Source organism: Carassius auratus, chromosome 26 (genome assembly GCF_003368295.1).
Source record: "Carassius auratus strain Wakin chromosome 26, ASM336829v1, whole genome shotgun sequence".
Taxonomy (NCBI): domain Eukaryota; kingdom Metazoa; phylum Chordata; class Actinopteri; order Cypriniformes; family Cyprinidae; genus Carassius; species Carassius auratus.
In genome coordinates this window covers 15,319,966-15,338,883 of record NC_039268.1, presented here as the reverse complement: position 1 = coordinate 15,338,883, position 18,918 = coordinate 15,319,966, and the positions used below count along the sequence as shown (strand labels likewise).

General features: G+C 37.5%; 1 protein-coding gene across 4 annotated transcripts in view; it reads right to left on the bottom strand.

Moving 5' to 3' along the window:
- cntln (centlein, centrosomal protein) overlaps positions 1–18,918 on the bottom strand; it is a 144,168-nt gene that overhangs the window by 14,440 nt on the left and 110,810 nt on the right. For all 4 annotated transcript variants that reach the window (XM_026204410.1, XM_026204408.1, XM_026204407.1 and 1 more), the window contains 6 exons: positions 17,920–18,401; positions 16,853–16,928; positions 14,813–14,888; positions 11,936–12,153; positions 4,184–4,345; positions 1,245–1,342 (listed from right to left, as the gene is read on the bottom strand). In XM_026204410.1, coding sequence (XP_026060195.1) covers positions 1,245–1,342; positions 4,184–4,345; positions 11,936–12,153; positions 14,813–14,888; positions 16,853–16,928; positions 17,920–18,401 — 1,112 coding nt within the window. The remainder of the gene's footprint in view (positions 1–1,244; positions 1,343–4,183; positions 4,346–11,935; positions 12,154–14,812; positions 14,889–16,852; positions 16,929–17,919; positions 18,402–18,918) is intronic.

The following is an 18,918-nucleotide window of genomic DNA, read 5'->3' as shown; positions in this document are numbered from 1 at the left end:
CTCCTGTTGACTTACAGCCACACTTCACTCATCCTCCCCCACTTCACTCCATCTTTCCCAAAGCTCAAGAGAGCAAATGGCAATTAGATCTATAACATTTATTTTAGGGGTAAGCTCGCCCAAAAAGAATAGCAGGATGGTGATACTGATGACTGGCGTCAGCCTCAAAACAGCTACTCTATGGATGCCTGGCTCACTAAATTGTTTGAACGCTTTTCTTCGCACTCTCTACTTTGTCTCTTTGGTGTTGAGGTGCTAGATTGCCAATTCAGAATGCATTTTGGATGCTAATACAGTTGTAAGTGCTTTCATAGATCATGGATGCACAGTTTGCAGTAGAAAACAAAGGAGATGAATACATTTATGATATGGAAAGACAACAGGCGGCACATGAAAGGCAGGCCTTTATGAATAAGGCAGAGACCTCTGCGCCGGATATTGACTCAGGACATGGCAGCATGCTTTGAAATTCACTTTTTTTGAAGGCAGTGTGCAGCAGATGTATTTTTTACAGCGTCTAGACATGTATTTCATTTAAACAAGCTGCGTGGCGTAAGGCGGCTTCTGCACACAGGGACTCCTCATCTGTGATTTCACGTTGTCACAGACTGGAAGTGAAACCCCAGAGTTTTACGTGTCTGGCTGCGGACTCACCATGCGACACTCACACACTTCTAAGAGATTACATCTTGAAAAAAAAAAAACTATCCTCAATCCATATCTTTGTTTTCCTGTAGGGATGTGAACGTACTTGAGAGGAGAAATTGCAAAAAAAAAAAAAAAAAAAAAGGTATTTGCCATAATGGACGATTGTTTGGCACTTGTTTCAAGCAAAACCACACTAAATGTATTTTTTTATCATTTTTTATCCCATTGAGATGGCTTGAAAAGAGTGATGCGGAAAGAAAGAAAGGAAGGAAGTAAAAAAGACAGAGAGAAGGCAACCAGTTAACACAACATACTGTCAGACTCGGTGCCCAGGGCAAGACATCTTATGACGATAGTGTATAACTACATGGGAAGGAAATTACAGCCCGTCACCATCTCTTTCTGTGTTCTAGTATGTATCTCTATACGCAGCCAGTTTCATGGTTTTAAAAATCTACGAATGGTGTTGAAGTCTGCCACATGGTGGAATCAGACACTGCAAATATGACCCAGAGCACGAGAAAGAGAAATAGAGGGTGAAGAAGTGAGAATACCTCAAGACTAAGAAAGAAAGAGAGGGGATAGAAAGCATTTACCTCTCGTGCAGTTCCTTCAGTGTCTGATCTCTTTCATCTAACTGAGCCCTCAGGCTCTTGTTAGCAGCAGTGTGTTTGCTCATCTCACTGCTGGCATTCTGTGGAGAGAAAGAGTCGCACATTTATCCTATCATCTGATATCCCATCATGCAGGACTCATTTATGAATACTGAGCTATCGGGATGCTTAATGTGGATGCTGTTTCACATCTGTTTCACAGAAATATACACATCTACATATGTCCTGTGTATAGGCATATGGTCAATGATGTGACTTTAATTTTTTATTCAGATCTTTGAGGTAAAAAAAAACAACAAAAAAAAAACATATATTTTATTAAATGATTATGATATATATATCATAAATCAAATCAAGAAAAAAAAAAATTACTTAATGGTTAATCTCCATCTGTCATTTGTTTAGAACCATTGATCTAAATTTTGTAGAAATTGGTTTAAACAATTTTTTTTAAAAATAGGAAAATACAATGACAATGACAAATGCGTTCTGAAGTAGACTTTTTTTCATTTCTCCTTTTCTTCATTTCAGACATCTTTATTTGTCACTAAATCTTATATTAAGTATTGTAGCACTGTATATTTATCATATATAGCATTATTTATTATACTGGGTTTTGATCTATTTAGTGGCAGATTTGTTCAAACTCTGTGAATGTATGTCAATGTAAGAGGCACACTGAAAACTTTGACGACAGTTTGAGTTTGTGGGATGCCTGTGATCATGTGAATGATGGATATTTGTATGTGCACCTTGTCTTAAGTTGAAAGGAATGGAGGACTCGTTTATGTAGCACACATCCTGACTGCATATAACACACACCCACACACACTCTCCTGTCTCTTGAACATGACACTACCATTGAGACCAACACAAAAATATAAAGAGCAGTGCCAGACCCCATATATCAATTTGCTGATATTATAGACCAAAAACTTGTTTATAGGGAGAAAAAGAAAAGAAGAAAAGAGAGAGAGAAAAAAAATCTGTTCAAATGGAGAAAGTCAAATCTTACATTTCAATGCATGTTTGAACTTTGTTTCAAGTTTCAGCTTTTTTGTTTGTATGTTCTGGCCATCAAACCATGCATGTCTTTATTTTTCAATAAACAGAGTGTATAAATAATAAAATCCATCTATCTTCCTTTACACAGAAATGCACAGATTAAACAATGAAAGTCTTTCTATTTTCAAATAGAATTATTTCGTTTTAAAGTAGTAATTTAAAGCTTTCTAAATATAAATATGTATAATTTCTGTGAGGCAATTCGCTGAGTTTAGGTTCATCATTGTGAAGGGCTCCTGTTCAAGCCTGAGATGGCAGAAAGCACTTTTTACTTTATTTTATAAAAACACAACATATTGTTGATATTGTGAGTGCACACAAATAAAACTAGACCCTTTATAGTTTAGAATAATGTAGTACTCTTACCTTTATGAGCAAAAATTATTGCTTATTTTAAGTTGTTTTCACTGCTAGAAAAAAACTAACAAAAAAAAAACCTCTGTGCGTACTCTCGGAATTTTTTTTTTTTTTAAATAAATGTATATATTATGTATTTTAATGTTGAATATATGTTATATAAATATATGAAATGTAGGACATTTATATATATATATATATATATATATATATATATATATATATAAGTGTTCCCCCACAAGCATATACATGAAACGCCGCCTATGCCCACTTTATAGAAACAGACACTGGTTTTATGAGTTCACCTTGCAGATAATAAAGTGAGAAGAATAGTATGAGTATTTTGCGTGCTGCCCAGGGAGAGGACTCCGAGCTTGGCATCGGCCCGAACGCTGAGCGCTCCCAATCGGAATGGGCCAACAGTGAGGAGTCAGGGCAGCGAAGGTATGCTGAAAGACTCGAGAGAATGAAGGTAAGGCTGCCATGGTTATTTATAGTGGTTGGATAGATTATGTGATTACTGATGGTGAATTGGCCACGTTGATTATCTGCGCATGGTTCTCTGTCGAGGAGGTTAGATATATGGTGTGGTTACTGATAGTGAATTGGCCACGTTTAAAATCTGTGCATGCTCTTCCCGAAATTTGTTAATAAAACATCATGTTGTAGGCTACTCTCACATGAAACAGTCCTCATCCTCCATAAAATGTGTCAAAATGCAATTAGATACTGCTTTAGCAAATACCTGTAATGCTCCACTTTACAAAGCTAAAGCAGAAAGTGGTGGGATAAGGTAAAAGAGTATAAATGTTATTTTGTTTTAATATATTTAATTAATAATATGGTTCATATTTTTATATAAAATTTCAACAATGGGTTAAATTTCTCACCATACTATAGTCTAAAAATGGTTGAGAAACTATTGCAAAGGATATATAAACAAATAATAAAATTATTTAACATTCTTAAATATTTTAAGATGGTTGAATTATTGAAAAATAGTATCCACCTGAGGACACGCACTCCGCTGCAAGGTGTGCATTATTTATCAATAATTCAATGGCCCACCATTAGTTATTCCTTATTGATATTATATTATATATATTATTATATTTATTATTTTATATTATATTATATATACCTTGTTTTCAATTTTTGCTTTCTAATAAAACTGACATTATATGCTAATATTGTTGGCCTGTGATATATTGCTTGCTTTGTTCCTCATAAATTGCGTTGGATAAAAGTGACTGCTAAATAAGTAAATGCAAATGTAAATAATAAATACAAAAGAGTTATACATACGCAAAAGATCCATTTTGTTTAGGCCTTTACAAAGAAAATACTTCCAAAAACAGTGATTTCTTAAGTCTGTGTCATATACAATATCTATTTATATTTATCCTCAATTACTGATTCTAAAATTCCCACAGGTTCCTTTTTAATCTATCATTCAAATACATAAGCTGAACCTACTGAAATGAACATAATTGTAAGACCTTCAGTCGGTGAGTGAGCTGTTTGACTTGGGCCTGCAGGCGCTCCGGGTCTACGGCAGGGGGGTTCACTGACGTTTGCTGCCGTATTCGTCTCCACTGCTCTAACTCCATCTGCAGAGACACCTTCTGCTGCTCCAGACCAGCCAGCTCGCATGCCTGCTTCTGCTCACCAACACACAAACAATGAACAAACAAATCCACATGTAGAAGATCTCTTACAACAGCTTTGAAACAAAGGACCAGATAAGTATAAATCTTTTTTATAAATTTTTTTTTTGGCTCTGGACTATGTAGCAGTTTGTGATTAAAGCCATAAATCTGATTAAAGCTTTATGCTAATAAGGAGGCAGATCATTCCTCCGTTTTTCTGTTGATTATCAGTGTTAATAGAGCCACTGTCGGCTCATCACAGTGCTTTTTGGGAGTTTATCAGCCCTGCATAAAGCTGAAAGCTGAGCACTAGGACTAATTGCTCACTCACTCATAACATACAGTTACTGCACAGAACTAAGTGAATAACATTAAGCCCTGTGTGGGGAATAAAACCACAGAGTTTATAACAATATTCAGATGCGATACTTCACCCTCTGTCCAAACATAATGATTTCTCACTGCACCCAGCATACAATATGGGGCAAATTGGAGGAAAACATCCACTCACATACACATTTTCTCAAACATGCAACTGCTGTTATCTGGTTTCTGACCTTTTAATATAGCATTCTCTTTCTCTCTCTCTCTCGCTCGCTCGCTCTCTCTCTCTCTCTCTCTCTCTCTCTCTCTCTCTCTCTCTCTCTCTCTCTCTCTCTCTCTCTCTCTCTATATATATATATATTTTTTTTTTTGCTAATGTAAGACACACTGAGAGCCATTGGTGGTGTTTCCAGTAATCTGAGGGTTTAATAAATGACCCAGCACTGGAGGATCATGTGGCTTTCTTTCTACATACTAGAGCTGCACGATTCTGGATAAATTGAGAATCACCATTCTCCCAAGATTCTGAACTAAACAAAATAATGTGTGACAAAATATTATTACTGCAGTCTATTTAAAAGTGTTTAATTAATTTGAATGAATTATTAAACATTTTAATGTACACTACCGGTACAAAAGTTTTTGACCAGTAAGATTCATGTTTTTTAAACAGTTCTCTTCTGCTCACCAAGCCTACAATTAATTGATCCAACATATAGCAAAGGTAGTTATATTGAAAATTATTTTTACAATTTAAAATAACTGCTTTCTATTGGAATATATTTTAATCATTACTTCAGTATTCAGAGACATACGATCATTCAGAAAACATTCTAATATGCTGATTTGCTGTTCAAGAAACATTTATTATTGTTATCATCATCATTTAAAACAGTACTTTTTTTTCAGGACTCTCTGAAGAATAGAAAGCTCAGCATGTATCTGAAATAAGAATTTGTTACATTATACATGAAACCACTCAAAAGCTCGGAGTCGGGGAGGGGGTTTGCGGTGTAGGCTGTGTTTTATAAATTAATACTTTTATTTAGGAAGGACCCTTTAAATTGATCAAAAGTGACGATACAGAAATTTATTACAAAATATTTCTATTTCACATGAATGTGTTCTTCTATCAAAGAAACCTGAAAAAACAGTTTTATAATAATAATAATTAATGTTTTTTGAACAGCAAATCAGAATACTAGATTTTTTCTGAAGGCTATTACATAAATTACATAAAATTTACCCTAGTGATTTGGTGATGATACAAATGACTGTAAGACAGAAATAATACTATGTAGCTGAAAAGACGATGCTGAAGAAGTTTCTTAACCAAACATAGTAACTGCTCTCTCTGTGTCAGCGGCAGTGCGAAATTATCTGGTAAGACTTTGTCTAAGGTTTAACAGACTCAGGGAAACATTGTCATTTAGAAATTAGATCACGTGGGTGTCTGAATCGAGATCGCAATCTTTTAACAATAAATCGTGCAGCTCTACTACATAACACAGTACTGACACATCCTCTGGTTCCCTATAAGCTGTCCTATGAAGCACAAGTTTTCAAATTGTTTGTAAAAGTAAAAGACAAATACAAATTCAATTAAAAAGGATTATTTCCGAATAATTAAACTAGGGCTGTCACAACAACAAAAAATTATATTATAACATTTTTATAATTTTTTATAATTTGTATAATATGGAAATTAAGTGATACACATAATGAATTAATACCAATAATTGTAATATAACATTTGCTAAATGTGTTTAACAGTTGTGCTCCACATTTAATTAATTTTTATAGGAAGTTAACATGTAACAGTCCTAAAAAAGAATTTAGTGAAATGCATTCTTGTTTCTTTCTCTCAAAATTTACTTGGACCCCAAGAATCCTTTGTTAGAATTTTTTTGTGTGTGAGAATGCTCGAGTAGACGGCTTCTACAGATCAGTGATTTACGAACTGCCATGACCAGTCAGTCACCTGGAGCAGTAAATTAAACTGTCAAGCTTGTTAGAATCCAGTCACACTCGTCTCTCTCACCCAACTCGGACGAGATGTGGGGAGGTGGGTTTGGCTTAGCGTTAACAGCCTCTGAAAGCCTCGCTGTCAGAATAGAAGTCTAATCCTGAGGTAATCCTGACCCTTCCTAAAAGAGGAACATGGACTACACCTGCAAATTACGCATATTACAGGCCCGGCCTGTCAAACAGGCTGTCAAGTCCCTCCACCGTGATGATAGGAGAGGTTCTGCCACAGTATGATTAATCCCACCACCATGATTAATCTGAACGGCTCAAAGGTGTGACAGCAGTCTCCACAAGAAAGCTGACCTGAGTGGGGGTAGATAGGTGAATGTGTCCAACCTGTCAAAGTACATCAAGTGCAGTTCCTCTGTCATCCGTAACACGAGCTCAGATTCATGACAAATTGAGCACTTTTGTCACCTACATTTATTGTGTCACAGCACCAGCTTGTGGCTGGAGCACATAATAAAACAGGATATGTTAATTCTTTATTTAAGAAAGGAAGGAGTGAGTGACAAAAAGGGAGGCATCAGCTGGAAGCTCCTAAGGGATATGTAGTGTGATTGACTGATGAAAGTGTCACTTCACTGTTGAGCATGTGTTACACTTTGAGAGAACAAGGAACACACACACACTACAACAGATGCATTATATCAGGTGCTGCTAGTGCATGTAGGGAGCGAGAAGCCATTCAACACATCTAATATACATCACACAGTCTGTAATAAGAGATCCATTCTCTGCTAATACTGCATATGACATCCGTGTGATCACTACAGGAGCTCTGTGACACTTCAACTCTGGCACAACACGACTACTTCGCTTCAAGCTTTAATTGAACTTGTTCATTTATCACAGGAACTTTGTCTTTTCTGCCTAGCCAATATAATGAGAGAGAGGGTGAGAGGCAGAAAGAGAGACAGAGAGAGAGACATTAAAATGAGCAAAATAAAGGATCGATACCAGACCACAAAGGGCACAGGGATCGATGTGAGCTGAGAGTAGTGTGACACCCGACACAAACACTAATATAGAAGAAACACAGATTCTCACGCAGAGGGGAAAGATGAAGAAAAAGAAAAAAACAAGCTCCAGAGTATGCAAATGAATAAAAGTAATGTCCTTAGACTTAGTGTGTAATTTGGCTCATAATAAGTGTTAAAATACAATTGCAGAAAAAAGGCCAAATTTGGTCAGAAATTGATTGCAATTGATTTAAATTTCAAGTTAAAAGGACAGTTATTTAAAATATTATTCCTGCAATCATGTTGTTGTAATGATATTCAAGCGAGTGTGATTTCACTTTTATGCAACAAGTCATTTAAGAATACATTTATTTTGAGAAACTTACATTTTATACACAATATTGTGTTACTTTATCTCATTTTCTGATAATAATGTACAACAAAATTTGTTCCAAGAAAAATTTATTTAGATTGTTTTTTTTGGACTTGGCGGAGGAATGAGACACCATTTTAATAATTCTATCTAGAATAAAAGCCAGCGCATGCAGCTAGTTGAGCTCATGAATATACACAAGTATATTTACATTCAAAGGTGTAGAGCTAGATTTGACACCCAAGCTGCAAAACCCACACAACTCCAGCTGATGGTGGGCTGCTGTCTTTTATCATGGCTTCCAAAGTTAGCACTGGTGGAGCCGTATATCATCTCAATGCATATAAATATTTACCTCACTGCCTAATATGTCCTAATGTGTTAGTACTAAAGTTCTCAAATATGTTCTAAAAAACATCTGATTTTTTGTTGTTGTTTCATTGAGTTAAGGGCTATGAAGATGAAAAGCAGGCAGCTTGAATGTCAATATAAGCAATCGGGTTTGACAGTTCATAAACATATGCATGACGGTCATTTGAGTCAATACGCTGAAGCACTCAAAGAAGCAAGAACAAAGTACTACTCATTTATTATTAGTGATGGTGTTGCAAACCCAAATAAGATTTTTAAGACAATCAACAGCCTTCTTGCACCAATCAAGTCACCAATTTGTTCCTCTGTAAAGGAGTGTAACAAGTTTCTCAGTTTCTTCATGGAAAAAATTGAAAATATCTATAAGTCTATCAGTTTGGTACCCTGCTCTGCAGTTTCTGTGATCTTTCCACCTAGTTTTCCCAAAAGTGCATTTTCTAGTTTTAGCATAGTCACTAATGATTGTATTCTGAAATTAGTGATGGCAATGAATACAACTACATGTACTCTTGACCCAATCCCAACATCTGTTCTAAAGGGATGTCTCTCGTCAATTTGCCCCCTCATCTTGAACATTGTGAACACCTCCCTCACTACTGGTTCAGTTCCAAAAGCCCTTAAAGTTGCAGCTATTACACCAGTCCTTAAAAAGCCTGGATGTGATAAGTCAGATCTATCTAATTACAGACCTATCTCAAACTTAACCTTTCTTGCTAAAGTTTTAGAACGTGTTGTTGTGGCACAGCTCCACTCACACTTGTCTTCCAACAAGCTTTTTGAACCTTTTCAGTCTGGGACATAGTACAGAAACAGCCCTGGTTCGAGTTATGAATGATCTGCTTATCTCAGCTGACTCTGGAGCCTCCACCATCCTGGTCCTGTTGGATCTTAGTGCTGCATTTGATACAGTGTGGCATTTTATCCTGATAAACAGGCTGGAGAGATGGCTTGGTATCACTGGTACGGTACTAAACTGGTTTAAATCTTACCTCACTGATCGTACCCAGTTTGTTGTTTTGGGAAACAACAAATCTGAACTTGGACAGGTCTGTCATGGCGTTCCTCAGGGATCTGTAATGGGTCCTATATTGTTTAGTGTGTATATGCTTCCCTTGGGGCAAATTATTAGGAAATATGGTTTGGGGTATCACTTTTATGCAGATGATACGCAAATTTACATCAGCTCTAAGTCTGATCCTACTCTCACCTCAACAGTTCTTTCAGAGTGTGTGCTGGAAATAAAAACATGGATGCACCATAATTTTTTAAAACTGAATTCTTCTAAAACAGAGGTTCTACTCATTGGCACACCAGCGGCTATTCATAAGGGTAGCAATCTTAATTTGATTATGGATGACAGTGTAGTACTTCCATCTGCTCAGGCTCGTGACCTTGGAGTAATTTTTGACACTCATCTAACACTAGACTCTCACATTAAGAGTATTACAAAATCTGCTTTCCATCACCTCAGAAACATTGCAAGAATTAGGCCTTTCCTCACTTCACCTGACGCTGAAAGGCTTATACATGCATTTGTTACTTCCAGGATTGACTACTGCAATGCACTATTCATTGGCTTACCTGCTAAATTAATCAAACGCCTGCAGTATATTCAGAATTCAGCTGCTCGTATTCTCACATATACTCCATCACGTCAGCATATCACAGGCGTGCTTTATAGTTTGCACTGGCTTCCTGTACAGTCATGTATTGTTTTTAAAACTCTAACATTAACATACAAAGCTATACATGGAACTGCCCCTTCTTATATTTGTGACTTAGTCACCCGATACATGCCTTCTCGTTCCCTTCGGTCTGCTGATTCCCTTACTCTTCAACAACCTCCCTATAGATTAAAATCTATGGGCGAGAGAGCTTTCTCTGTTGCTGCACCCAGGTTATAAAACGCGCTCCCCATTGCTGTTAGAGAGGCTCACACAATAGCCAGTTTTAAGAAGCTGTTGAAAACTCATCTTTTTAAAATTGCTTTTATGGACTGTCAGTAATATTCTACTGTGTTGTACTGTAATGAATATTTTATGATTTATACTTTTTACTTTGTATTGCATTTATTGTGGTTTTTGAATTGTATTTGTTTGTAGCGCTTTGGGTTCTAGAAAAGCGCATTATAAATAAAATCTATTATTATTATTATTATTATTATAAGAAAAAATTACAGTCAATATCTGATTCACAGTTCAAAGATTGTCATTTTGCATTTCCTGTAGAAAAACCTAATAATCATAATAAGCATGAATACTATTTTCATAACAACCAGCTTGACTGGTGCTCGATCTGTTTTGTTCTTTTTTGTGCTGTGTTTTTGCACTTTCTTCCGAGTGAATGCTTCCAGTATGTGTCCGTGTCCTGTGTATGGGCCCATTAATATGTGCTGAATTCTGCCAAAAATTGTCGTATTTATAGGCAAAAAAAAAAAAAAAAAAAACCTTTTCTGATTAATTTTTGTAGAGTTGTTAATGAATTTTGTAAAAATTTGTGTTCCATAATCTAAGGTGTTACTTAATTTTCTACTGGTTTCGGTAATAGTGGCCTTCATTCATAGTACTTAGTTAAGCCATTAAACAAATATGTGAAATACTATCCTTGCTGCTTCGGTTGAAGCTGTTTCCACATTTCTAGAATGTGAAAATATATTAATTCTTACAAATTACATGTTACAAAAAAAGTTAGATGTAATTCATTATTATTAATTAATTAAAAAAAATTATAATAATAGTGACGAATTATTAATTATTTTGTAAGCAATCTACAGCCCTAGTCAATACACTCTACAGAGTTCTTTGTCTGTCTGTTGATTTCCTGTCAAGTTTTCTTACAGAGAAGCCAAAGAAGGAAAAAAGACACAAAATTCTCATATGAACATAAACTACACACATAGTCATGTTCCACACACTACTGTGATTTTCATCACATCATCAGACAAGAGAATCAAATCTGGACTCTCCACCTCTAGCCAATTAAAGAGGGTGATCACACTGCAAGGCAGCAGGGGGCAGCGTGCAGGGGCACTCAACCTACTGCCCTTTCACCACTCCATTAATAATGCAAGATTTTGAGTCGAACAAACAAACAGTCATAAATGGGCATGTGCAAACACACACACACACACACACACACAGACTTGCAAAGTGTCAGTGCAGCAGGGTGTGTTTTGGAAAAAGAGATGGACTGGATACTAGGGCGTTCATCTAGACCTCCTGTTCCACTCAAGAGTCTTAATCAAATCTCAAATGGGCTCGGCATTTCCAACTGCTCAGTCTAACTGGAGCCAGCTGCATGACACTGTGCATGTACATTTGAAAACAAACTGACGTATTTATGAGCATCATGAAGTCTGTCTACATCACTTACTGTGTACCTTAAAGCATAAGGTTTAAAGTCGTAACGTAAACTCGTAGCTATTTAGCTTAATTTTTATTTTATTTTATATTTTTAAGGAGCAATGATTATAAAAAAATTATTTCCTTAAATAGCCCCAGGAGTAAATAATGTGCGAGTGGAGATGCTTTGGTCTTGCAGTACCTTTGAAAGCTGCTTGCTGGTGTTGAGTTGCTGGACAAGGGAGTCTAACTGCACTTGAGTTTGCTCTTGTCTGTGGCTCTGCTCCGCTGCGAGCTGCTGTGCTGCTTGTTTGTCTGCTTGTAGAGCTGTGACTTGCTGCTGGAGGGACAGAAGACGCTGTTGCAAAACAGCATGGGATTTTGAAATTCTTTTTTTCCTGATCTTTTGCAGGGAGGCACCTGAGGGTGGTGAAGAGGACACAATGCTAACGTCAGACTCTTCCAATCTGACAGTGGATACCTAAGGTTGTAACAACACTTTAATTATGGCTTATAGTACAAAACCAGCTAGTATAATAACGATTTTATATCCACAGTTTTACAGCCGCTGCTTTAATTAAAAAATTGTTATTGTGTCTGCTGTGACTATAATATTATTTTATTGAATAAATTTTACAAAACGGACATCATGACATGTGCTTGTGTTCCTTTAAAAAATATTTAAAATGAATTTTACCTTGCTTTGAGCTTTGAGTTATCATTACACTACCATGCAAATGTCTGGGGTGTGTAAGTTTTTTTGGTGACTCTAATGTTCACCAAGGCTGCATTTATTTAATAAAAAATACAGTAAAAACAGTGGTATTGTGAAATAATCTATCTATCTATCTATCTATCTATCTATCTATCTATCTATCTATCTATCTATCTATCTATCTATCTATCTATCTATCTACTGTCACTTTTGATAAATTCAATGTATCCTTGCTGAATAGAAGTATTGTTAAAAACGTATTAATAATAGGCATTCAAGAAGAGGATTAGGAGTTTGCAACTGAAATGTTCCAACATAGTGACTGAGCCTCATAAATTGGCTGTAATTTCTTGACAATAAAATTATTTCTGTTTTACTGTCTTATAGATACAGTTTTGTTCAAAATAATAGCAGTACAATGTGACTAACCAGAATAATCAAGGTTTTTCGTATATTTTTTTATTGCTACGTGGCAAACAAGTTACCAGTATGTTCAGTAGATTCTCAGAAAACAAATGAGACCCAGCATTCATGATATGCACGCTCTTAAGGCTGTGCAATTGGGCAATTAGTTGAATTAGTTGAAAGGGGTGTGTTCAAAAAAATAGCAGTGTGGCATTCAATCACTGAGGTCATCAATTTTGTGAAGAAACAGGTGTGAATCAGGTGGCCCCTATTTAAGGATGAAGCCAACACTTGTTGAACATGCATTTGAAAGCTGAGGAAAATGGGTCGTTCAACACATTGTTCAGAAGAACAGCGTACTTTGATTAAAAAGTTGATTAGAGAGGGGAAAACCTATAAAGAGGTGCAAAAAATGATAGGCTGTTCAGCTTAAATGATCTCCAATGCCTTAAAATGGAGAGCAAAACCAGAGAGACGTGGAAGAAAACGGAAGACAACCATCAAAATGGATAGAAGAATAACCAGAATGGCAAAGACTCAGCCAATCATCACCTCCAGGATGATCAAAGACAGTCTGGAGTTACCTGTAAGTACTGTGACAGTTAGAAGACGTCTGTGTGAAGCTAATCTATTTTCAAGAATCCCCCGCAAAGTCCCTCTGTTAAAAAAAAGGCATGTGCAGAAGAGGTTACAATTTGCCAAAGAACACATCAACTGGCCTAAAGAGAAATGGAGGAACATTTTGTGGACTGATGAGAGTAAAATTGTTCTTTTTGGGTCCAAGGGCCACAGGCAGTTTGTGAGACGACCCCCAAACTCTGAATTCAAGCCACAGTACACAGTGAAGACAGTGAAGCATGGAGGTGCAAGCATCATGATATGGGCATGTTTCTCCTACTATGGTGTTGGGCCTATTTATCGCATACCAGGGATCATGGATCAGTTTGCATATGTTAAAATACTTGAAGAGGTCATGTTGCCCTATGCTGAAGAGGACATGCCCTTGAAATGGTTGTTTCAACAAGACAATGACCCAAAACACACTAGTAAACGGGCAAAGTCTTGGTTCCAAACCAACAAAATTAATGTTATGGAGTGGCCAGCCCAATCTCCAGACCTTAATCCAATTGAGAACTTGTGGGGTGATATCAAAAATGCTGTTTCTGAAGCAAAACCAAGAAATGTGAATGAATTGTGGAATGCTGTTGAAGAATCATGGAGTGGAATAACAGCTGAGAGGTGCCACAAGTTGGTTGACTCCATGCCACACAGATGTCAAGCAGTTTTAAAAAACTGTGGTCATACAACTAAATATTAGTTTAGTGATTCACAGGATTGCTAAATCCCAGAAAAAAAAAATGTTTGTACAAAATAGTTTTGAGTTTGTACAGTCAAAGGTAGACACTGCTATTTTTTTGAACACACCCCTTTCAACTAATTGCCCAATTGCACAGCCTTAAGAGCGTGCATATCATGAATGCTGGGTCTTGTTTGTTTTCTGACAATCTACTGAACCTACTGGTAACTTGTTTGCCACGTAGCAATAAAAAATATACTAAAAACCTTGATTATTCTGGTTAGTCACATTGTACTGCTATTATTTTGAACAATACTGTAACTACTGTACATTTAGTTTGATTTGAAAAAAATGGGATGATTTTATTTGTTTGAGCCATCTTATGGCAGTTTTTTGGGGGCAAGATTGAACCAACACATAGGAGTGCGGCAGAAGAGGATGTAGGAATTTTTGTAAACAATCATTATCTTAACAATTGCAAATTACATATTTTCCTTGAAGAATTAAATTGAAGAGAAACCGTTTCAATATTTACAGTAGGCTGAGTTTTCTATTTGTTTTTTTTTTCAAAGAATTTATAGGATAAGGGCTGTACAAGCAATCAAGTGCAAACAATCACTCATTATGCAAGTGCCTGAGCACAGTTGCATCAACCAGGTTACCTTGAAATGGGATGTTTCTGGTTTGAGATTCCTCTCCAGTCCTGTCTGTGGGGCAGATCAGCATGTATCTGCAGCCCTGCAAGCAGGCAAGAGGTGGAAACACACAACACATGACACAAAAAAGCTGGGGCAACAGTTTAACATAACGTAACGTGGCGGCTCACGGCAGAATGACACAGAGGAAGCGTTTGTAGTCACATCAAAGAGGCTTTGGCTTTTACCCTCGTTTGTATCGAACACTATTTAAAAAGGTTTTGATCAGTCTCTCTCTCCCTCTCTTTGGGTTTGATCACAGATTTATTCAGAAGCTCTTTAGTGTGACACGGGCGGCGCAGTGCTCTGCTCCACTGTCACGCTGATGTGAGCCAGCACGGTTGACGAGTACACAGAGGCATTCAGGCAGGATCTAAGACAGGGCTGACAGCTATAGAGCTGAGAGGAAGCGAAAAGAGGAGACGATATGGAGCTTCCACGTTCCCTGAGGGGATGGGGGAGAGTGAGTGGAGCCCTGAGAGTCTGTCGAGAAGAGATCGCACTTTACAGGAACAGACACCTCTGATACACATCTCCCAATCGACACAGCTGCTTAAAGTCAAGAATTAAATGTTTTTTTGAACGCTTCGCTTCGCAAATCAAAAGAGGCAATTTCAAGGTGAAGAGCGTAATTTTTTTAAACTATATATAAGATATTTGTAGATTGATTCTGTTCAAAAGCATTACAACTTAGGCTCTGAGGATACATGAACATTGCCTCAACCAATTACTGTACATGAACTTAGGCCCAATCTTTGACTTCATACTAAAGCTTTCTGTTTGAATCACTTTCAGAATGTTTTTTTTTTCAGCTGATGAACAATAACAACATTAACAGTAAATCAGAATTTACCCAGACTGTAAAAAGCTTGAGCATTTAAAGCTGAAGACAAACTGATAATGGTTTATATCACATTTAATATGGCACCTACCAAAAAAACAAAACAAAAAAAAACTTAAATTACATATGTTCAAAATTATATGCATACATGTATATATGTACGTGTTTTAGAAATGTTTCTAATTACCTGTCTCTATTGCTCATTTGTAAAATAATTATTTCTACCTGTATAATAATTCTTTCCATTTCTTTTCCTTGTATCACTTCACAGACCCTGTATTAACATTAACAGCTTGTAAACAAAAAGCAACACCAACAACATAAAAAACAAAACAAAAGAATACCTATGTGCACTTTAAGAAGCTGTTTAAAGCCAGCCAATCAGATTACATCCTGCCAGATCGAGAAACTGATTAGACAGAAACTTTAAAAGTATTAAAAAAAATGTTTTATATAGTTAGGAAATGTGTCGTATGAAGATAGTCCATTAGTGATGTAGTCACTGTCATGTAACTTACCAGAATCAGTTGCATTGATTTACTGCCATTTACAAATCCTCTCCCATGGCCTCATGGGATAGTAAAGTGACCATTGGATGCGCACTTAAGAATCTTGCCGGAAACATTAGGTCGCCTGCCCCCCCCCCCCCCAAATAATGGTTTTTTTGTCTACTATATAGCAGGGAAATATGCAATTTCAGATACAGCCTAGTTTGCAGGATGCAGTCTGTTTGGATGACAAGTGGCATACTTTCAGTTATACTTTATTCCAAGGTGTCCTTGTTATGGTGTAATTGTGCAAATAAGAAGCAAACAATATTAATTAACAACATGTACTTACATATAGGATCAAGGTTGGAGTTTGGTTTAGGGTTAGCTGCTTGTAATTATGCATAACTTACTGTTATTACTATATTAAGTACATGTAACACATAAAAAGGACACTAAAATAAAGTCTTTTTGAAACATTTTGTGATGATTTTTGGTTATCACCTTTAAAATATCTTTCTTATGAATCTGTTGACTATCTTCTTGAAAACAAAATATACTGATTTGTAGGCAAATGACAATTATTTAATTCAAATGACAATTAATTAAATCTTAAAACAGAAAAGAAGAGAATATTGCAAGGTCCTAAAAATAATATAAACATTTTGCGTAACAAACCTTAGTTTTCCTTGAAACTCGTCGGGCTTGAACAGAATATCGACTTTCCAGGCTGTCAGAGAACTCTTCACTGTCACTGCAGAGATAAAGTTGACTTATTTACCAAGATAAAGAGATATATCGGGACTACTATGTGCCATTCCATAGCATTCACGTGAGAGTGGTTAATTAGCAAAAAAGCAGACAACCCAGAAACTTAAACGCCCATGTGTGGTGTGTAACTCAAACTGTTGAGGCACAGTTGGGACACTCTAAACACTCCGGCATCTCATACAAGAGCCTCTTGGAGACAGATTTGGAAAGCTTCCAGCATGCCGTTTTGTTAGTAGTGGTGCATTTGGGTGAAATAAATCTGAACTGGTATCATTGGAAATCATCATACCATCCATCATGCCATAAACTCTAATGCAGGAGGTGACATAAAACTTTCATTAAATAATTACTGAAGTTTCGGAGGATGTTAAACAGCTTGTAGACATCTGGTAGAAACCCGAACAGAGTCATTCAAAATTTATCCTGTTAAATTAGATAAAATATAGGAAGAGGAGGAGAGAAGGGGGATGCTGGGACCATAGCTGAATAAGAATGTCAGAGGAGGAAAACTCAATTGATTGGCCAGAGTTTGCCTAGGACTCCTCCTCTGTCAGTGATGAATATGCAAAGGAATCACAAATTAAATTAACCTGCCAAACTGTCAATTTCGGGGCTCATGACGTTGGGAAAATGGCATTGGGCAGAAAGTGAGGTGCTGCGGGCGGGTTGAGGTGCTTCTTGGCACCGGTTCAACTCGGCTGCTCAGAGGTGGCTAATTCTACATGCAAATTTCAGTCAATAAGCTCCTAGCAAGACATCCCGGGATAATTCAAAGGATCGGATTTTTTCCCTCTTTCTGCCCCCGTCTTGCTCTTTTTTTCTCTTTTGAATACCAACTAGATAGAAGCTGGGATTCAATCACCCGTTTGCTTGTGTTTTTGCATATGCGTGCTGTCCCTAGTCATAAAAATAATGAGAGTGTGAGAGATGGAGAGTGGGAAAGAGACAGGGATAGTTAAATGTGGGGGAAGTACCTGTCTGCGCTCATGTCCTCCCAGTCGTCCTTGGCTGGACTGTCCATCCTGTACAGCGTCGAGCGTATGCGTGTTTTGCTGGAGGCGTCAACCCAGGGTGCTTTGGACCTGATCTTGTTGCTTGCCAGACTGGTAGATTTCGACTTGCGTTTAGCTGCGGACCGATGGAAATCTCTCTCTGCTCGAAGGACTCCTAGTTCCTGGCGGAGTTTAAGCAGTCTGCGCCTGGTTTGGGTGGCAACTTTCATGGCTTCCTTTGCCTGTTTCTCAAAGCTCTGCATCTGGGCCAACAATCTGTCTCGTTCTTCCCTGGACTGGGCCTCTTCTGCCTCCTTGGTCTTCTGCAGAAACTGCACTCTGGCCTGCAGATCATCCCGGTCTCCAGCCAGGGTTCCATTTGCTTCCTGTAGTGCTCTGTTGTTTTCTCGCAACCGCACAATCTCGCTCTCCAGAGAAACCATTTGACTTTGTAACTGCTCGATCTGTGGGAGTACGCAAAGGCACATGCACAGCAAATTATCACCTCATCTTTTTGAGATGTTTGTACTTTAAACTCTCATTTGGCCTTTGTGGAGAGGGTCCGTTCTTGGGCAGGCAAGCAGACACTCAGTGATTCCCCCCAAATTTGTTACTCATGGTTAAACATAAAAGAGGGCCATTTAGGCAGCTTGTCAAATCCTGGTGTAGGGTGTGAAAAAGGAGGGGATGCCTGCTGGGTGTATACCCCCAGGCAAATCGCTGCCTTTTATTTAGCACTCTCACAGCCATACTGCCGCAGCACACCACCTTTCAAACAACATTAGGCCCCTTTACGGCTGGCTGACAACGACTCCCCCCCTCCCACAACTCCATCAAAAATTATTTCATTTATAATGCGTTTGCAGGAGCACATAAACAGCAGTCTGCCCCTGTGGGTTATTAAGTTTAACATGGTGCTTGTCATTCGGTAATAAAGGCGATGACAGCCCCCATTACACGACCATATGGCAGCTGCTGGCA